The 21813-nt window shown below is 44.0% G+C and overlaps 1 protein-coding gene across 14 annotated transcripts in view; it reads left to right on the forward strand.

Annotated features, from left to right (window-relative positions):
• The window catches only part of dctn1b (dynactin 1b), a 27336-nt gene continuing 5523 nt past the window's right edge, over positions 1-21813 (forward strand). For 2 of the 14 annotated variants that reach the window (XM_030116354.1, XM_030116356.1), the window contains exons 1-19: positions 1-48; positions 5088-5339; positions 6512-6590; positions 7345-7376; positions 9471-9515; positions 13586-13603; positions 15656-15676; positions 16351-16527; positions 18352-18549; positions 18812-19016; positions 19330-19408; positions 19621-19780; positions 19858-19962; positions 20428-20619; positions 20699-20815; positions 20931-21083; positions 21163-21323; positions 21445-21613; positions 21696-21764. In XM_030116354.1, the coding sequence (XP_029972214.1) occupies positions 16-48; positions 5088-5339; positions 6512-6590; positions 7345-7376; positions 9471-9515; positions 13586-13603; positions 15656-15676; positions 16351-16527; positions 18352-18549; positions 18812-19016; positions 19330-19408; positions 19621-19780; positions 19858-19962; positions 20428-20619; positions 20699-20815; positions 20931-21083; positions 21163-21323; positions 21445-21613; positions 21696-21764 (2265 nt within the window). In that variant the 5' untranslated portion in view covers positions 1-15. Of the gene's footprint in view, positions 49-5087; positions 5340-6511; positions 6591-7344; positions 7377-9470; positions 9516-13362; positions 13604-15655; positions 15677-16350; positions 16528-18351; positions 18550-18811; positions 19017-19329; positions 19409-19620; positions 19781-19857; positions 19963-20427; positions 20620-20698; positions 20816-20930; positions 21084-21162; positions 21324-21444; positions 21614-21695; positions 21765-21813 lie in introns of all 14 variants that reach the window. The other 12 variants (XM_030116367.1, XM_030116368.1, XM_030116355.1 and 9 more) reach the window with 11 other exon arrangements.

Genomic DNA, 21813 nt, shown 5'->3' on the forward strand with positions numbered 1-21813 from the left:
CAGAGACCAGAAAACATGTCACAGACCAGGAGGACCACGTATACCCGGGTGAGTGTTGATGCTGTGCTTCACAGGTAGTGAATGAATGAGCAGACTGTGGTGCTTAAGTTGGTCCTGATGAGTGCGCCATTGTTTCTGTTGTGTCTGTTTGATTTGTTTCGCTCTGTCATCTCCTCCCAGTCGATTTCTGCCTTCAATAGAAGGGTTTCTAATCCATTTCAGCACTGCGTTGCTCCGTCTGAATTGTCGCCTCTTTGTTTGGCTCTGGAGCCCCTCTGGGCTCGATATCACTGTGTTCAATGTTACGCTGCGAGACCTCCACTGTGACTCGGGCCTGTAAACTAGGAGTTATGACAGGCGGGTAATGGGCTCATCAGGGCTTTTTATTATCGGTAAACCAGAGACACACAATTCATAAGTTCTGGAAGACTTCCTGTTTGTCATCCATGTCTGAGTCAGGCACCTTCTCTGTTTCCAGGAAGGATGATATCACAGCATGATTTTAGATTTATTCTGCTATTTTATTCTCTCTGATCTTGAAATGTCTCTTATACACAAAGGAAGAAGAGTTTTCTCTGTTGTGCAGTCTCTAATTTAGTATAAAATCATTCATTTGCTGCTTCCGGTGTATCTTTTGGGTATCTTTTTGAAGACACCAATTCAGAGACTGAAAAAGAAAACTGCAGTTTTTAAGAGAGCCTCTGGTTTAGCAACAAATTAATGTGCAAACTTAAAAAGTGTGATTCCTTTGAATCGTCTGAGTGATGCAGGTCACTGACAAAGCTTCTCCATGCATTCACTGATACAGAAACTAAGAAAATAACTCATTTACTAGTTGGGAATGTTCGCTTGAAAACAGAAAACATCTAAAAAATCCACATCAGTCAAAACTATCAGTTTTCTACATGTAGTAATCCTGCAGGGTTGTTTTCTTCCTAACTAGAAGATTATGAGCACCATTCAGGATGCTTTAGTATGAGGCCTCTGCTTCTGCTTCCCACTGCAGCCGGTTACTACAACTACTATGAAATCTACATTGAAAAAAGATTGATTACGGTTGTTTGGTCAGCAGGACACAGTTGGGATCACTGCTGCTTTCAGCCTCAGTTTAAGTTTTGAAGAGTCTCTATTTAGAGGGCAGCAGTAAAATGGGGTGGCGTGCTGGGTGGGAGGTGTCCCTTTCAAATAAAGCTGCCCATCTTTTGTAGTCGGGTCACTGTGAAGGTCTCCGAGGGGAGTTAGTCATCTCTTTATGATTTTCTCTCTACCCTCACCACCCACCACAGGTCCTTGGTGGAGGGGCACCCAGTGCAGCAGGGTTAGGAGGCTTTTTATAGTCGCCAATAACAGGTGACGTTTTCAAGTAGACAGAATTTATCGACCACAGAGCATCTTTAACCTCACATTCCAAATATTTATAAAGAAGATGTATGACTCTACTCCAGTTGCATACTTCCTGAAAGATGCAACAAGACAATCAGAGCTTCCAAACTATCAGAGTGCAGGGACACAAGCAGCTTCGCTGGTTTTCTTAACCTCGTGTTGTCGTTAGCGTGAGCTTGCGTGCGTTGTAAGAGTAGAGTGGCACTAAATAATTCAACACGCCCTCCTCGGGTCCCCTGCCTCCGGCACATGGCGAACAGGCCAGAGCGCGCGTCGTCACCGCCAGTCATCTGGAACGAGGCAAACCATTCAGAAAACTGTAGCTTCATCATTATGTGTTGTTTGGCATGAAGTGGACGTCTGATTGCAGTTTGTTGACAGGTGCATTAAATACTGCCTCTCCCGCAGGAGCCGTAAAAATGCCTGTTACTGTTGAGAATCTCAGCTGATTTAATGGCTTCGAATAAAAGTTGAATAAACGCTCCAAGGACTCGACTTTGACGTAGAAACTGTGGAAAGAGTATTCAGAGGAAGACTGCTCTTCCTTCACTGGTCATGAATTATATGTGTGTTATTTAGACTTTTATGAGATATCTTTTGCTCTTGCCATCTGCAGGTGTTAAATAATGACTGACTTTACACAGTTGCTATTGTTCTTTTCTGTATTAAAGATACAGTAGAAAGACGTTGACCCATTTTCAGGTTATGTCACATCTTTCTCGGTATTCTTCTTCTCTATCGTCTTTGTGAGGGAATTGTTGGGGGCCTGATCTGTAAATCATCCATCTGGTACGACGTCATGTGGGCTTCATGTCTACATGTGTTTCGTAATCATTCAAATTCTTGGTGTGATTTTACAGCGGAAAACACAGAAACAAAACAGCCTTTATTTGACCACATTCCAACGTATGTTTAACACTCTCTCTACATTTGAAAACATGCACGTCTAAGCTCTAAGGCATGTGGTTTAACCTTGAGATGTTACATTGTTTAAGAAATTACTAATGAACAGTAGATTAGTAAAGTCTATAGCATGTTTCATGATGACTCATCCAGTTCTGGAGCCCATTTTGTCATAATGTAGACATTAAATCTAAAGTTTGATTAGTTTATTAAGCAAATAAGTGCTGGTTACGTATGAATGTTGTGCGGATCTTTAAGATTTAAAGTAATAACTAAATATCTTTTAAAACTATGAGTGGCGGCAAAGAAACACATTTAAAGCTGCAGTCTTTCGAGGTCTGTGGTCAGCGTTTTTAATAGAGGCACTCAATGAAAGATAAAGACAAAGTGACTAGTAGGTCTGGATAAAGACACAGATGGATGTGCATCAATGTGAAAGATCACATGAATGAACTTCCTGGTTTTGTTTACATACACTATGGCTTCACACTCAGTCAGCATGTAAATAGTTCAGCTTATCAGGTGAAGCCTGAGTGAAGCTTCCCCCATATTGAGTCTTTATTAGCCAAGTGGTCATTGGTAATTTCATGCTTTATTCTAAGCTGCATGTGATCTGACGTTCTGCTGTATAGCCCACAGTGTTTCTGCTGATGTTGGCAGAATCCTTTTGCGTTTTTGGCTGCATGATTTCTGTAGCATTAAGCATTCATGTTACCACAATATCACTTATAAATTATGGATTTCATGCTTTTTTTTAACCAACAAGGAGTCAAATTGCCAGATTACTATGGGTCCTGCTGCCCTCTACTGTTCAGGTTATGAGTCACAGTGTTGTTTTCGTCACTTTGACCTAAAACAAAAGCAGTTAACCTTTTATTTGTAATTTCATCTGATGTAATGCAATCTTGTGAACTGGATTGGACCCTTTGGATGGCCAATAATGGGCCGCATGCTATATATTTGACACCTCTACTTGAAAACATGTTGATTGATTTTATAGATCTTAATTTAACTTCTTGTCATGTTCAAATTTGACACTAATTCATTTCTTGAAAATTGACTTTGTTAAATATTTTATTATCTCTCTTTGAATTGCCTTGTTGCTGAAATGTGTTATGCAATTAAGGCTGCTTGGCCTTGGCTTTAGTTAGCTGTGCTCTGTCATGTTTTACTGTATTCTTAAGTTTACCCATTTTTATGGATTTAAATACTACCGAGATTCAGTGTGCACCACTGAAACAATCTTCTCTCGATAATCCAAGATCAACAGAATAACAGAATGTCATATAATTTTTCTAGTATTGAATTAAAAATGTGCATAGGGTTGAAACTCTTTGGTTTCACTGAATAAAACTCTGAGCCACTATCAGCATCAGATATCCATCTCATTCTAATAATTTGTTTCAAAACTTTTTATTTGTGGAGCAGTCAGCTAACAGTCAGTTGTGAAACAGATTTATGTCTTGTACAAGTTTGCTCGAGTATTGTAAAGCAGTATGTGGTTTACTAAAAACTGTGTTTGCCAAAGCTGACTCATCACACGTAATCTATGCACAAAAAGTCAGGAAATTTGTGTTTGGAACATTTTTCTTCACTATAACGGTGTTTCCTGGTTATAAATCCCACATCATGAAACAGTGTGCGTGTGTTTCTCTTGTAAAACACTTCTATGTAGAAGATTTATTTGTGAGATGAGCAGCAGAGCTGAGGATGTGGATCGTACCATGACAAAGCAATTTGCCAATCACTCTTGGTTTGAGTTCCAGGAACTGAATGTGCTGAAAGTCAGACGTCTGCTTGGCACCTGTCAATACAAAGAGATATCAACTTATCTATCTCCTCTGCAATTTAGTAGTAGAGAGGATGAAATGGCCTGCCAGCAGTTTTAACTTCAACCCCAGTAAGATCAGCTTGTTTATGCTGTTTGTAGCCAGGCCCCCAATGTTGACTGATTGGCAAGGAATGCTGGTTGAACAGTGGGCTCTGTCCCACAGCAGCGTTCAATGGGGTTGAAATCAGAAGCGATGCTAAGCCCGGTCTTTCATGAGCCCCACTCTGTGGGGGCAGGTGTTGTCATCATGGAGGATAGAGTTCGGCCCCAGAATGAGGAGATGAGGGATCGCCACTGTTGGCAGAATCTCATCTCCATATCTCTCTCTCTTCATTGACACATACCATTCAATCAGCTGGCTGTCAGCACATTTATTTACAGAAGCTCAAAACAAGAGTTAATAGATACAATAAATAAAAAAATCTCCTACATCGTCAGTTCTGCCGCTCATCCCACAAATGCATACTTCTTAAAAATGCTCCACTATATAAACAGGAACAGTACGCCGGTGAAGAGCTGCACGCAGTAACAACGTCTGTTCGTCTCTGAGCTGTTCTGCTGAGTCACCGTCCCTTTCAGGACATCACACTGTAAATTGGGTTATGCAGGATTATTTGATTACAAAATACTGCAGCTCCAGTGAGTTGGTGTCTCTGAGCGTTTTGCTCGCCCGCAGTAGAAAGTCTCGGGTGGTTGCCCGCATGAAATTATCCCACCAGTTTATCCTCCACAGGAGAGAGAGAGAGAGAGAGACGGAGACGGAGACGGAGAGCAGAGCTGTTTGAATGTCAACGTGTGCTTCCAGAGAGAAGCGTCCGGACAAAGCCTCACTCTCACCTTTTGTGTTCTCCTTTATGCCTCAGTGCGTCGCAATGAACTCTTGGAGTTACTTTTCCTACTCTGAAGCTCAAACAGGAAAAACTGTTATTTTGTTTTAACATGCAAATGTGTTTCTTTTTTCTTTCTTCAGACCACCAGCAGTGGCAGCAGCAGGATGAGCTCGGACGGGGGCGGGCGGCCCGTCAAGGTGGGCTCCCTGGTGGAGGTGATCGGGAAGGGGCAGCGCGGCACGGTGGCCTACATCGGCACCACGCTGTTCGCCTCCGGGAAGTGGGTCGGGGTCATCCTGGACGAGGCCAAGGGCAAGAACGACGGCACGGTTCAGGGCAAACGCTACTTCACCTGTGAAGAGAATCACGGGATATTTGTGAGACAGTCACAGGTGAGACTTGGATTTTCATTAAATATGCACTTTTTACAATAAGCGTGAGATTGTATGTGCAAGAATGTTGGTTTTCAGAGTAAACAGTCATTACAGAGCAAAGCTGTAAACTCAGATCGTTTTCTTTCAAGTGTTTTATACACACACACATACACACACACACTGCCAGCATCATTGATTAGGTGTTGCATTACTGATCCTCTTCATTAAGTCTCTCACGCAGTACAGACTGACTGTCCCTGCAGTGACTTCTGTGGTTTCACTTCTTATATTCAGAGGAGTGATTCGTCCCATTAAAGGTGCATTAAGGAGTTTGCACATTTTATGTGAAACAGCGCCCCCTGCAGGCCTTGGGCGTAATGCAGCTTAGTGAAAAACTTGTGCCTGTGGCTCCCGTGCACGGAAGAGAGGAACTCCTTCCTCGCTCTTTTAGTAGCGCTCAAGTAAGATTTAAGTTCCTTTTACCTGGTGGGGTCTGTGTGGAGCTGTGGCAGTGCTAGAAGCCAGTATTTTCTTACTTTCTGGAAGATCCTGCTAAGTTGTTACTCACTAAGCATCTGGCGGAGTAATGGCGGACGAAACGAAACTTAACTCAATCAGGCCAGCTGGAGCACACATTACGTCATTCCTTTCAAATTCTCCCCAAAAAAAACTCTGGTGCCGAACCGGCGCTGCAACTTTCAAGTGACAATTTAGCGCTGTTCGCGGTACTTGCAATGAATATGTCAAGGCACATTGTACACATAATTAAAAATGTGTAACACATTTATGGTGGAAAATAAGTATTTTTAAAGCTGAAAAACTCCTTAATGCACCTTTAAAGAAAAGACCACATAGAGGAAGAAATAATATCTTTCCTTTTAAATTTGAATGTGCACTATCAAAAAATTATGATCAGTGCCCGAAAGACAGAAATGTGAAAACTTCAAATATTATTAAATCTTTCTGTTGTTATTCTAACTATATTTTAAGACTGATCTCAAATTTCAGCTTATTTTTCTTCACATTTCTACTTCTTGAACTGCAGCATTAAAACATGTCCCTCCTTTTGTTCATGTTCCGATGTGACGTTGTACCTAAAAAAAGGAAAGCTTGGTAGCGAGTGATCGCCTGCTGTGTTAATGAAGACGTCTGAATGGCGCTGTCTCTCCTGCCGTGTCTCTCTGCTTCAGATTCAGCTGGTTGATGATGGCGCCGACACAACATCTCCAGAAACACCCGAGCCCGGCACCGGAAAGGTCCTCAAACGAGGTGACCCCCCACACACACACACACACACAAACGCGCTGGCTGCTATCAATATGTTTAGTAACCTGTGATGGGGGCTAGTTTTTAACGCATTCTTATCAGGCTTTTCTGAACTTCCCGACTTTTGGAGTCTTTCAACACGCTTATAGAAAGTTCCTTTAAGAGCGACCTCAACACCACGTCGTATTTGTTCAGACCAATACTTCCTTTAGCTTTTTTCTGACCGTTTTATTCATTTGTACCATCGCCACGAGAAACAGTCCTCACTCGATCGATCTCACTGCTGTTTTGAAATGTTCCCACACACAAGTCAAATGTGAATATTCACAAATAGAAAGGTGTTCTTCCAGTTTTCAGCCCCCACAAAGACAGACACACTAGACCACACACACAGTCTTTGATTTAAAAAATAAAGCAATAAAAATCATCCAAGAACAAATGTTTTGCTGGTTTTTTAAATTATTTTTGACAGATTCATTTTTCCATTGCAGACTTCTTTTCTTGTTTAATCTGAAAGCTTCTGGACTTTCTTTAGACTGACGGTTATACAGAATATAGTGGATTAAGACATTTTCGTTTGTGTTTTAACACTTTTCTTCAGCTGTCAGGCTTCAGTCAGTCACGTTGGCCTTTTGTTGGCTGTATCCTGTCTGTTCAAGGAAGTGTGGCCGGGACTTTACACCATGTGACCAGTAACCATCGATTACTGGTTACGATGTGAGAAAGTGTCTCACCGGCTGCTTCTTTATCTCCTCAGAGATCCTGGAGACGCCCAAGTCCAATAAACTGGTGAGTGAGACAACATTGTAAGACGGAACTGATACTGCAGCTGACACCTTACCGTATTTTTACAATCTCACGCACACACACACACACACACACAGACACAGACACACAGTTCTGAGCAGGTTGATCAAATGTTTCTTTAATCTGTCACGGCAGCTGCACTTTTACAATTCATATTTGTGTGTGTGTGTGTGTGTGTGTGTGTGTGTGTGTGTGTGTGTGTGTGTGTGTACTCAGTCTGGTGCACTGGTGTGTGTGTGTGTGGAGGTGATGCTCAGAAGCTGGGTTGTTACTAAATATATTTTAAAGTTGAAAATGATCAGAGTAGGCAACATTGTTCATCCAATAGGAGTGTTCCATACACACTGCAGACACTGGAAATCATCAGTAGTTGATATGATTCTAAAGAGGGTTTATGCTGCTTCACTCCCTGCTTTTAATTAGTGATTTCCAGGCTACAAATTGTTATTTCAGATTACTGTGTGTAAACATTTCTATTTAAATGAAGTTTGCTGTTAAATAGTGACTGAAACTGAGGTGAAAGTTTTTATTTCAAATACTCCCATCAGTGTTGATAAGTAGTAAATATAGGAATTAAAAAAAAATCATGGACACATTAAACGTTTACAATTTTTTTTTTTTTTAACCTAAAGTCTGTTATTTTAGCAGAGAAAATGTCTGTTTTATCCCCACATCCTGATACTACTTAATTGTTTTCTTTAGCTTTAAATTTGGCTATTTGCCTGCCCCTGTACCTGGAGCCGTGTTCACTAGCTTTACACGTGTTAAGCAGAGATGATTATTTTAAGCATATTAAAACCTGATAAAAATTCAAATTACTCTGTAAATACGTTGCATTTTAAGGTTAAAATGATTAAACTGATACAGGTTAATTAGATAAACTTAACTCATTGACATCAGTGTAGTTATTTTCAGTGATATAGCAGACATAATTCTTATATATCCTTCTGGTAGAAAGGCTGTGTTGAAATTCAGCCCTCTGGCTAAGAAAAAAAAAACATTTGTGGGCCCTCAGTGACCCAAGTTACCCCTTTTTTATGTACAAGGGAGCGTTTTCTGCTGTGACCAACAGAGGGCGCTGCACACCAACAATTACACCACTGGCACAGGAGTCTGTGTGTTTACAGTCAATCATGGGATGACTCGAAGAGAATCTATATTTTAATTCTTTTAATCATGATAGTTTACCAACAACTTTTAGTTGGAGGATGTGAAATTAGACAAATATGTAAACCCTACTGTAAATTGTTGAACTTTAGGAGAACATGACCTTCAAAATCTTGAACTCTTAAACAGGTCGACAACAAAATTTCCTTTAACCTGAGAGGTTCATTGAGTCTGATACCAAATACGGAATAATTTCTGCACAGAGTTGCTTCACTTTAGTGTTAATATGAAATAAAGGGAATTAAAATGCTGAGTCACAGCACACATGGATACATATCCTGAAATCTTTTTGGCCTGTAACAATGTAAATTATTGAGATGAATTTATTTTTTGACAAGTGTATTGTTGGAGGAACTTCTATAAATTAATTTTTGAGTGATTTATTGTACCTCAGCTCAGTAGTTGGACTTTAAATCTCTCTGACTGAAATACCCAGAAGGCTAGTAAATGAAAAGTTATTATTCTTATTTTTTTAGGAATATTCAGATTAAAATCTGAAAGGAATGAATGAATGAATGAATGAATGAAACCTTTATTTGGAACATTGAAGGTCACAAGTTCAGGAGAAAAAGGAGAGACCTCCTATAACTGGAAATAGGCAGTAAATATGTTTGTGTAACAGTTGATGAGCAATTGTAGTAAAAAATGTTTGTTTGTCAATGTTGATGTTGTGAAGAAAATGATTTGAGCATACAGAAGGATCATCTAGGACATTTTCAGGATTTTGTTATTCGTCCTCTGAAAGGATGTGAAGGTGAAATGAACTTTGTCCCACTGAAGAGCACCAAGTCACCACAGACCCTTTACCCTCAGGCATGCTCTTGACCTTTAACCTTCACCCCCACCTCCTCCTTCCTTCCTTCCTTCCTTCCTTCCTTCCTTCCTACTCCCCCCGCTCCGTCCACGCAGCGAGGAGTGAAGCCCAAAAAGGTGCTGCATGTTTCTCTAACCTCGGTACAGTGGTAATGTTATGATGATGATCGTGGTAACCGTGGTAACCGTGGCTCTGAATGGCCTCGCTGCTGCTGCTGCTGCTGCATGGCAACAGAGCCTCATCTCACATTTTCCCATGATTCCTGGCAGCTCACCTGTCCCCCTGTGTACCAAAGCACTGTGTATGTGTGAATGAAAGTGAGTAGAAAGGATGATGATGATGATGATGATGATGATGATGACGCCCATGCTGATGCCCGTGTCGTCACATTTTCACCCGTCTCCAGCTCTGCGCCTCATGTTGTCTTTTTGTGGTCTGTCCGTCTTTCTGTGCTTATTGAAGCATGTTCAAAAGTTTAAAAAGAAAACCTAAATCAGTGACGATTACAAAACAAACCACTCTTCTGAAAACAATAAATGACAGGAATAAATAATCCAGGGGTCTGCTGCCTTTTTGACCAATGCAGCCATCTCTGAACTCTACCTGTCAATTCCAACTTTCCTGGAGCTGCAAAACAGAAATAACCGCTTGTTTAAAGCTCCAGGGAGCCACTATCGAGGAGCTGACGGGCCGTTTGAGGCTGCAGACCTCTGTGCTTCAGATGACAGGATGCTGAAAACTTTGTTTTTCAAGACGTCTATCTCATTTAGAAATTTTTACTCTGGCTTTTTTCTCGTCTTACATAAGGTTTTATTACATAGAAAGAACATTTCCATCCCCCTATCTTCTTCACTGCTTTGTCCAGCTCAGGGTCCGGGGCCGCTGGAGCCCCATCGAAGGCATTTATATATTTAACTTTAAGAAATTTCCACAAAACTATACTTTTAAAACCCAAATCTTGCCTTTTGCTTGTGACTTTGTAAAATTTCTCCCCTGTCACTTTATTTTTAGATTTTGACTCCTATATGCATGGAAGCTTTGATATTTAATGGATAAAATTGTACTTAAAAAAATCATTACTTTATATTTCAGAGCATGTTTGGAGGAAGAAAAACTGCATTTGCTTCCATCATAAATCTTATGATTGGTTGAGAGCAGGGGAGCCAAACAAGCAGCTCCCGGGCCAAATCCATCCTGCAGGATGAGTGTGCAGAAATGAAAAAAGAAGAGAAATAAGATGACAAAAGCAGCTGGTGTTCCTAAATTGTTGCAAATTTTCATTATTGGTCGTGATCATAACTCAACAGTGGGACCTGAAGCCAAACAGCAGATGGCAGCAATGATTCCAACCCAGAAATCAATGATGCAGCAGTGAATGCTGGCTGCATTACTGATAGCAAACAAGCATTAGCAAAGCTGTACCATTAGTCCTTCCTTCCAAATGCTGTGGAAAACATGTCCGGAAAGAAAAAAACCGCACTGGGATGACAGATTTCAGGTCTCACTTTTACCCAGAGATCATTTTTAGGGTGTAAAGAAGCTGCAGAATTTGTCTAACGCATGACGGTTATATTCCTGAGTGCTGAGATCTGTGTGCACAGCGATGTACAAACGCTGTGATCTTCTGTGCTCGGCCACCTGGGGATTCATGCTGACAGTCCGCTGCTCTTTAACAACCCTCGGCTGACTCATACATGCAGGCGTTCCTCTGATGCTCCGTCTCCTAAATGTCAGTATGTGGCTGAGGTGAGGTGGACCGCCCCCCCCTCCTCCAGAGACCTGCAGGCTAAAGATTTCCTGTCAGCTCATCTCTGCTTCATCATCTCTCTCTGCATCAGGAGGAAACATCGAAACAAGAGGCAGAACTGCTCAGTCATGGTGTAGATGAAACAGCAGATAAATCTCCATCCTACATTTGTGCTGTCGCCGTGTGAATTTTCTGAGCGTCGCTCAGTCAGGTTCTGCCGTTTCCTTCGGCCTGAATAACCCGATGAACATCGAGTTGCGCGTTCTCAGTGCTTCCCGAGCAGAAATATGACCCCGGCTCGGCCTCCCGAGGCCGCGCTGCTCCCGGTGTGTGCTGGGAAAGCAGAAACCCGATACATCTCCAGCCATCCCATCATCCTCTCTGTCTGCGGCTCTCAGAGCGCCGCTCACTCGATTACAGAGGAGGATGCTTAATATTTTAAAAGGACAGATTTCCCTGGCCTGCTCTGTAATGGATACGCACAAAGAGATTTGTTCTCGTGCTTCAGCTGCTCCCAGTCCCGTCGCCTTCATTTCCCGCTGTAATAAATCTTTTTAATCTCTTTCTTAATGACCTTCCTCCACTGAAATGACACATCGGCTCTTCACTACGACCCTGTCGTGGTTCATCACTGCCTCTCCAAACATCTCCTCCTCCTGTTTATGGCCTGGTCGTGTTTTGAGTTTAGCGCTAACGGCTAATCACAGTATCCTCGCTGAATTTAATCCTCTTACATTTCTCTCACTTCCTGCTGAGCTGTTGGTGCAGAAGAGGAGATTAGTGTAGCTGAGAGCGATATTGAGATAACGACCCAAATGGCTCTTGGCAGTTTAGGGAGGAATTGACCTATTAAATCACTCTTGAAGACTCACATTGCTAAAAGGCACGGTTCATTGATCCCAGATCTTTTATTATTTTGTTTCCTTAGTTTTCAATACAAGCACCGGGAGGTGATTCATCCATACATCTTTTCTGTCACCGCTATCACGCTGAAGACTAGGGTGAAGACAGGTCCCCAGTCCATCACAGGACAAATGCAGAGACAGAAGGAGGACATTTTTTGTGACCCTCATTAAGGTCAGGAGGCTGAGTTGTACAGAACTATTTGACACTGGAGGAAATCTGTAGCTACTGATTTATAAGAAAGAATTAACCTCAGTAGCTGAAAATTAAGCCAATTGAATCAAAATACACACTTTTCATGAGTCCCACCTTAAAATGCATTTAGTTTTACAACATGTGAGGAATGATTGCTCTTGATTTTTGGTTTAAATGTCAGTAGCTTGTTGCCCTCTTTGCATGAGATTATCTCTCGGGCTTGTAAAAGAAGAATTTGACTGCAGTGTGACTTAAAGTAAGACAACACAAGAAGAAAGGAATCTGATAACAGGTTTTCTGATTTTGCCAGAAGTAAAACAGCTGGTATCTTTCATGAAGTGAGGGTGAAACGGCCTTCCAGCGTGGAGGCAAGAGGCGGAGATGTTTCCTTTTCAGACAGAGGCCCCTTCCAGCCTGAGCGCCACAGGCATCAGAAACGACGTCTTCTTCCTCTGTGTTTTACACTCGCTTGATTTAATAAAGCAAACATGTAGGAGAGGTGAAACAATAAGAAAAGACATTCCTCGAAAAACTTTCTCCCGGCGCTTGAAGCAAAACCAGGCGCGGATCCTCTTTTCTTGTTGTGCGCCTCATGTTAATGAGGATGAGGATCTGCCTACGTTGCTAGGAGACACGAGAGGCTTGCATCCGAGCCGCTGCTCATTTTCGCCTCTCACCTTCGTTTACGGCCCCGCCCTCCTCCTCCTCCGTCTCACATCGTTTTCCTCCTCCTGTCTGTCCCCATGGCGTCTCCTCCCTCCCTCGCTGTCTGTCTGGTGGGGCCGGCGGTGAGGAGGAGGAGGAGGAGGAGGCGGCGGCTACGCAGTGATGTAATGCAGGAGAAGGGCATTGGCTGGACTGACAAATCACAATAAGCAGAGCGAGAAGAGAGGGGAAATGAGATGGAGGGGGAGAAGGAGGGAGGAGCAGGGAGGGAGGTAAAGGGGGGGGAGAGGCGTCTCCTGAGTCGCAGGCAGCAGCAGCAGCAGGCTGGAGGCAGGCGGCGGCAGGATGCCACAGTCCTAACCGGAGCGGAGCGGGGAGCCACGGAGGACTGAGCGCTCCGGCGTGTGGATTATGAGAGGGAGGACAGAGAGGAGGACCACAGCGGGAGACCGAGGACAGAGGACAGAGGGCGGGAGGGGGAGTCTGGGAATCAGCCGCCGCGGCCATTTGCACCACTGCAGCTTCCCGGCCTGAGCCGCCGCCGCTGCCCGCCTGACTGTTCAGCTTCAGCCGTCCGCCCGTCTCTGTGCATCTCTGCCTGTGATATCGCCTTCCTCTGTGTGTGTGTGTGTGTGTCTGTGTATCTCTGTGACTGTGTGTGTGTGTGTGTCCTCTTCTCTTGCAAATATGATGAGGCAGACTCCTGCACCCCGGAAGGTACAGAACTCCACTCGATCCCCTTCATCTGTTGGGATGTTGCTGTTATCACCATCATCATTCTTTTGTTGTGTTGGCAGTTCCGCTGTAAAGGTCATGCTCAGAAGTTTTCTCTCGCTGGTTAGCAGGGAATCACCTTTTCTTCCTCTCCGGAGATATTTGATATTCCCAGCATGAAAGCAGAAGTGCGCCAGCAGCTCAGCTGTGCTATTTATTTCATGCTTTGGTCCTTTTCGCCTCACTGTTGGTGTTTTTTTTTGCAGAATCATGTTACGCGTTCAGCCGTTCCATGTTTTTTCCCACCGTGACAGCCTGTATCTTCAGTTTGACCTCTCGGTGCCGGCACTCCTGGTTGTAGATGGCTTTAGCACAGCTCGTTCCTGTAGGTAGAGTGCAGCACGGCGGGTTGGGGGGGGGGGGGGGGGGGGGGGCGCTGTCAGCTCTTATGTGGTACAGCTGTTAGCTCGGGCTAATTTCTGCTTTAATCCAATAAGGAGCGATAACTGGCTCAGCGACGGCCGAGCCGAAGCAGAGCGTGGAGCTGAGAGTGAAAGGTGGAAGACAGAAGTGGCAGAAAGAGGATCTGCTCAGATCCTCCGTGTCTCTGCTCTCTGGTTTTATTGGACATGTGATAGATGTGCTCTCTGCTGCTTTAGAGTGTTTATAATGATCTTTCTAAGAATTTTACTGAAGCGTCTAACAAAATGTGATGCGAGTTGTTTCTGCAATTGTTCCATCACTTCATCTTTTTCCATTTAAATTTGCATAAATACAGCTGATTGTTATAAAAGAGGAAAAACATAAGACCTTCGGAATTGTTTAACTTATTCATTTTCACATAGCATATTTTTTATCATAACTTACAAGCATGATAAAGATGTAATAAATGTAAAATGTATGAAACTTTCATTGTGGTGGAAAAAATAGTTTCATCTATAAGTTTGCATTAAGAAGCAAAATTAAAAGACATGTGAATATCTGCTATTTCCCTACATCGTCCCAGATTGACAAAATTTGTATTAATCACATGCAAAACACAGTCATTTTTCAATACTTGTCATATTCATGTGATTTGTAGCATTTTTTTATTCATAAAATTCTATACTTACATGTTATTCTTTTCTAGATATAAGTGAGGAACATACTTTCCTTGTATGAATATACAATGAGTCGTATTTATATTTACTTTTTTCTATTTTTCTAGCAATTAGCCCTCGTTTAGTCAAAATTAGCAAAGCTGAGGAAACTGCAGCTGCAACATTAGCTCCAGGTTTATTACTGTCATCATGGCAACTTTCACATAAATAATAAAGTTTCAGAAGAGTAAGATCAACTCAAACTGTTTTGAATCAACCACATCATAATTTGTTTACCATCATTATGACAGGATCCATTTCACCAGTAACTAATTGGGGAAAAATGTAACGAAGGTGGAAGTCTTTAAAGCGTGTTTAAACGAGACAAGTTATGAGACCTTTAATGTATTTTTACCCTACATAAAAAAAAAAACAACTTTCAGTTGTTATTAGTGATAAAGCCTCCCCTTCAGTTTAAATGATTTATTCCTGTTATTTTTCTGTTAAAATTCCGGACATGAAATCTGCGTAATGGAATTTCGGTGGTCTGTAAATCCTCTTATCACACCTCTTCTGTAGCTGCACGCGATCACTCAGGATAACGGCGCATCATTATCCGTCCCGTATGAATGCAGCACAATAGAATGAGGCTGCGATGAATCGGATGGAGGCACAGAACCGTCATTGAGGCCACGGCGGCGGTGCCAGCCACACTGTGGTCATATGGTTGTTGGAGATGAGGCTCTGGAGAGCAGCGAGGACAAAAACAGCTTGTTAGAGGAGCAGCGAGTGCAGATCTGTGGAGGAAGAGTTTCAGTGTTATCATCATCCAAAGTCGGCTTCATTCTCCCATTTTGTCCTTTTTGTCTGTGATTTCCTGTTCAGTACGACCTCCCTGCCTTCAAATACTAACCCGGACTGTTTGTCTGCTTCCCTCCTCTCCTCCTCCTCTTCCTCCTCTCCGTCTGCTCCTCAGACCACGGCCAGAAGGCCCAAGGTGAGCCCAGTCTGAAGCTTCATCAGGGCTTCTGGTTTTTCATCCACCAGTTTGGTATCCACAATATTTAGTCCTAGAAGGTGCTCATCTAAATCAGGATCAGTTTTTTTAAGCGTTTGTCGTGTGCCTTCCTTCAGGCGGAGCCTCCATCACTTCCTGTACCCCGATCTATGTGTTTAAGGTTCAACAAAATTTCTCAATCTGAAGGCTGAGAAGTTAAAAACAATTTTTATAAAAGGGAAATAATTTAAAAGTCTAAAAATTGGCTGTATCCTGGCTTTTAACCAGTCCCCTTCCTTCATACTGACAGAGAAAAGTCGTCTGTAATGTGATCAGATAAATTCCATTCACAGTAGTGTTATTTCTTTTCAAGCACCTTTAACTGCTGTAGTAATTCAGTCTATACAGAAATCTGTAGTTCTCAAGAACCACAAATGAGAAACATGGATTAATGTCTTCAGTGTGATCAAATCCATGAACAGACTTTAAAGCAGCTAGGTCCTGAAAACACAGTAGTTCTACCTACTTGCAGATCCTCCATTTTGGCCACTACTCTCCTCATTCAGCAGTGAGATTCCGGCACGGTCCGGACTTCGTGCTTTTTTAATTTTTTATTAAACAAAGTAATTAAATCATGTTTTTTTTGTTTGTTTTTTTCTCCTGGGTTTCCTCAGCAGCCCAGCAGACCTGCGGGCGCCGGAGGGAAGGGGGCTGCGTCCGGCTCGGCCTCCGCCTCCGCCGGAGAGATGAGCAGCAGCGAGCCCAGCACGCCGGCTCAGACGCCGCTAGCCGCCCCGGTCATCCCCACACTCCACTCCCCCGGAAACCCCCCGGCCCCTGTCCCCAGCAAGGTCAGTCTCACCAACATTCAGGGAATCAATACTCCACCACGCACCGGAGTAATGAACTCTGCAAGCGTTTAAACCCCAGAGCTGGAAGTCTGAAAGACGACTTGACAGGCCAGCAGCACCAAACAGGAGTCAGTGTAGAATTCACAAGAGCAGAAACACAGGAGTGTAATCAGATGTGATGTGTTTTGGCTCCCGATCCTCTAAATATACACGTATTTGACGCGGCTGTCAGTTCCCATCAGTGTCATCGAGCCACGTCGTCTAATCAGAAACAACCCAGAGGTTTTTAGCAGCATCCAGAGAGAACTTGAAGTCCTCCTGCAGAGATTCAAGTAGAGATAAAACAGTGAATGTTTGGTCGATTCATTGATTCATTCATGCTGTAAAGGAGAAGAAAGTGACTAAAGGAAAGTGAGAAAAGATGACATTGTTGTTATTTGTAAAGCTCCAATTGAATTTATTTATTGTAAGAATGATATTAATATTCAGATTTCTCCTAATGCACAAATAAAATACTTATTTTCAAGGTGATTACGGAGTAATTTTCTTGAAAAAGCCGATTAATTTGCAACAGAATAATTTATTTTTTTCTGTTCAGAAATCATCAAACCTAATTTTTTATCATTATTACAATGTTTGATTGTATTTAATACTTTAGTTGATCATATAATGTACAGTATCATCTTCATAAAGTGATTATCTACTGACTGAATGTAAAAATATATAGAAGTGTTTTGTTTGGATGAAACATCCTATGTTGATGCTTTAAATACTTTTAAAAAATGACAGTTTCTGTGCATTTATGCACATTTGCATGCAATAAATGACGTGATTAGCTCTTGAATGCAGTTATGTTGATATTAGTAAAAAGCCAGTCGGTGTCCATCACTATTTGTGAACTCTCGGTCTTCAGTCATGAGTGAAGGCTGAACCTTTCAGCTGTGTGGTATTTGAGCTTTAATTTGTTTTTAAGAATCAGGGATCATCACTGTCCACGGGCCTCATGGCTATTTTACCCCCTCAGGTGGATGTCGCTATGGAAACACAGGTGCAGCCACGTGACGTGACTTTGTCTGCGCTCAATATCGACGTGTTGTTTTTGTCTCACTAACTTCCTAACAAGCTGTCGGAGGTGTGACTCCTTTAATTGGAGCGTGAGGCGCGCTCCGTCTTTACACATTTGGTGTAAATTTATGCATGCAGGCTCACTCGCTTCAGGGCAGAACTGCTGGAAGACTTGATTTTACAGCAGAGATTAGGAATAATAAATGTCCATGTCGGAAACTGAAGCCCATAATCTCTGGTTTCAGTCAAGCGAACATGGTTATGTTAACTTTTAGAATCCAGTTTTTGCCAGACTAACATAATATCCCCACAGATGTGTGCAATATGGGTCTGTTCCTATGTGGGTAGAGCATTAAATTCTCCTCATGTCTTTGTATCCGTGTCGTCTAGGTATCCCATTAGTTTCCCATTACGGTGGAAAACGAGCATGTGAAAGGATGCAGAGGCCTTTTGTTGTGAGAAGCGGCACTAGTCTGAAATCCTGTGCATAAACAAGCGAGCTGCCAGTAATTCGAGGCAGCAGTTTATAGAAAGCATGACAAAGCCTGCGTGTCTTCGCTTCTTCACGGGTGAATCACCAGCATGGCGGCTTGAATTTAATCTTTTCCCTGCACATAAAAAGGTGAAAGTGCTTTCAGCAGAGAGAGAAAAGCTTTAAATCTGATCACACTGCAAAAGTGAAACCATGAAAGACTTTCACTTTTTTAAACCTCTGGCTGTTTCAGCGCTTCTCTGAAGTCAGTGACTGTCGCCCTGCAGGAGGAGGAGGCGCTGCGAGCTCAGGTGAAGGACCTGGAGGAGAAGCTGGAGACTCTGAAGATGAAACGGACGGAGGACAAAGCCAAACTGAAGGAGCTGGAGAAGCACAAGATCCAGCTGGAGCAGCTGCAGGAGTGGAAGACCAAGATGCAGGAGCAGCAGGCCGAGCTGCAGAAGCAACTGAAAGAGGCCAAGAGGGTGAGGAGCACTGCAGAGCCACTTCACTCCTCACTGAAAATAGAAACTCATCATCTATTTCTTACTTTTCTTACTATTACTTTCTTACTATTTCTAGCATGTCAATCAAATAAGTTGCATTTTTACAGTTTTTTATGAAGCAGAGTTTTAACACTGGCAGAGAGTTGATATACATGTTTATAAAAACACAAATATTACTGCCTTTAAATACTTTTGAATAAGTGGAATCAGTGTTAACCAGAGGACTGGTGTCGGTGTGCAGGAAGCCAAAGAGGCTTTGGAGGCGAAGGAGCGCTACATGGAGGAGATGTCCGACACGGCGGACGCCATTGAGATGGCGACGCTGGATAAGGAGATGGCCGAGGAGCGAGCCGAGTCCCTGCAGCTGGAGGTGGATTCCCTCAAGGAGAAAGTGGACGAGCTCACCATGGACCTGGAGATCCTCAAGCACGAGATCGAGGAGAAAGGTGGGGAGTGTACCTTAACCGTGTTGAAGTTTCGGCGCCGGTTTGCACTCTAAAAATACGTTTGAATAGTATCTAATCCTCAAAATTATATTTCAACTTTGATTTTGTATTTCATTTATGGAAAACGATTCGTTTTCTACAATCAGTCACGTCTAAACCCAGTTATTTGGATTTTCTTCACGTTAATCATGCTGTAAACGACGCTCGGTTTGACTGGAGCTTGGCCAGAAGAACAGGGTCGTTGAATTTTGAATAATTCTGTGGAATCGGTGTTCCTTGAGACAAAACTTAAGGTTTTCTGGGCTTCTCCCAGGTTCGGACGGCGCCGCTTCCAGTTACCATGTGAAGCAGCTGGAGGAGCAGAACAGCAGGCTGAAGGAGGCTCTGGTCAGGTACGTCTGAAACAGAGATCACCCTTCCACCGTATGAACTGAAGGCCGGTCACAGAGGAACAGATGGTCTCACTCACTCCTATTTACTCCTGCAGACTTGTTCTTTAATCATTTTGTGAAAGACATGATCTTAATTTAACAATAATCTCAGGTTCAGCTGAAAGAAGCACTTGGGCTCATCACCCTGACGGTTTATCTCTGCTCTGCGTCAGGATGCGAGACCTGTCGGCCTCGGAGAAGCAGGAACACGTGAAGTTGCAGAAGCAGATGGAGAAGAAGAACGTGGAGTTGGACTCCCTGAGGAGCCAGAAGGAGAAGCAGCAGGAGGAGATGACGGTGGCGGAGAAGACCATCGACGAGCTGAAGGAGCAGGTCAGACTCCGGCCGTTAGGATCGCGCCTCCTCCGTCCGCGGCCGCCTCACCGTGTGCGATGTGCTGCGTGCTCCAGGTGGACGCGGCGCTGGGGGCGGAGGAGATGGTGGAGACTCTGACAGAGAGGAACCTGGACCTGGAGGAGAAGGTCCGGGAGCTGAGGGAGACGGTCACCGACCTGGTGAGTCCAGACCTGCCGTCCTCAGAGTATTTATAGAAAATGAAAGTGCCACAGATTGCTGACTCACCTCATTATCTGTATGGCTGCTGGGGTCATTATAATGCATGTAGCGCCCCCTAGTGTTCTCCGTGTTCCTCCTGGGATTTTTTTTTTTTTTTTTTAAGCATCAAGTTTCCTTCAAACACTGCTGATGAGTGATGAACACAAATATATGAATGAAGTGTTGCTGGCTGCAAGTATTCAGAATTAATCTGCCAAGTCAGAAAATCTGCTAAAATGTGGCAGCAGTAATTTTCTCAACAGTTTCATTCACATAAATGAGAAAAAAAGACTGAGTATCAGCTGTGAAAGAGACATATACTGTTTTGAAATGCTATTATTTATGGAAGTACAATGTTAGTAACTAGTTACTGCGATCATTTCCAGCGTGTGACCGTCTGATTGATCGTTGTTTCCGTCCTGCAGGAAGCCATCAATGAGATGAACGACGAGCTGCAGGAGAACGCCAGAGAGACGGAGCTGGAGCTGAGAGAGATGCTGGATCTGGGCGCAGCCAGAGTCCGAGAGTCCGAGAAACGGGTGGAGGCCGCTCAGGAAACTGTGGCCGACTACCAGCAGACCATCAAGAAGTACCGCGAGCTCACGGCTCACCTGCAGGTACAGACACCCGGGGAAGGCGCCGTCACAGGCTCCTGTCTCCTGACGGGGTCTGATGGCTGTTTTGCGCTCGCTGCAGGAGGTGAACAGAGATCTGACCAGCCAGCAGGAAGCCTCGGCAGAGCTGCAGCAGCAGGCGCCGGCCGAGATGTTTGACTTCAAGATCAAGTTTGCGGAGACGAAGGCCTACGCCAAGGTGAGAAGCACGCCGGCTTCTCGGCCTCAATAACAACATCGCAGCTCATCTCTGTCAACACAAGAAACATTTTTCTTTAAGCTTTGTTTCTGAAAGTCAGTGGTTTTGTGTTCAGGCTATTGAGATGGAGCTGAGGAAGATGGAGGTGGGTCAGGCCAACAGACACGTTTCTCTTCTGACCGCCTTCATGCCCGAGTCCTTCCTCCGCCACGGCGGCGACCACGACTGCATCCTGGTGCTGCTGCTCATCCCCAGACTCATCTGCAAGGTAACCGCCACACATCCCCCCCTCCCCCGCAGCGGGTCGACGTCCCAGGATTCACCCCTCCGTCTGCGTTTACCCGAAGGCCGAGCTGATCAGCAAACAGGCGCAGGAGAAATTCGACCTGAACGAAACGTGCGTGGAGCGAGCCGGGCTGAAGGGAGCCGTCGGGGAGCAGCTGAGCTTCGCCGGCGGCCTCGTCTACTCGCTGAGTCTGCTGCAGGCCACGCTTCACAAATACGAGCAGTACGTTCCCACCTTCAGCGTGAACATCGGGAGAGACTGACGGCTGTACTGTACGAAGACATACACAACCTGATTATCACTAGTTAGTCCTAATGCGTGTGTGTGTGTGTGTGTGTGTCAGGGCTCTGGCTCAGTGCGGCGTGGAGGTCTATAAGAAGATCGGCTCTCTGTACCCGGAGATGAGCGTCCACGAGCGTTCTCTCGACTTCCTCATCGACCTGCTGCACAAAGACCAGCTGGACGAGACGGTCAACGTGGAGCCGCTCACCAAGGCCATCAAATATTATCAGGTGACAGACACACACAGCGTCAGTGAACCGGAGAAGACGTCCTCCGGTCGCTGTGTGTCTGACGATGTCTGTCCTCGTTCAGCACCTGTACAGCATCCACCTGGCGGATCAGGACGAGGACTGCACCATGCAGCTGGCCGACCACATCAGAGTGAGGAGAATCGCTTCAATTCAATGGAAAGGAAATGTGAAACGAGATA

The sequence above is a fragment of the Salarias fasciatus genome, chromosome 19 (genome assembly GCF_902148845.1).
Source record: "Salarias fasciatus chromosome 19, fSalaFa1.1, whole genome shotgun sequence".
NCBI lineage: Eukaryota > Metazoa > Chordata > Actinopteri > Blenniiformes > Blenniidae > Salarias > Salarias fasciatus.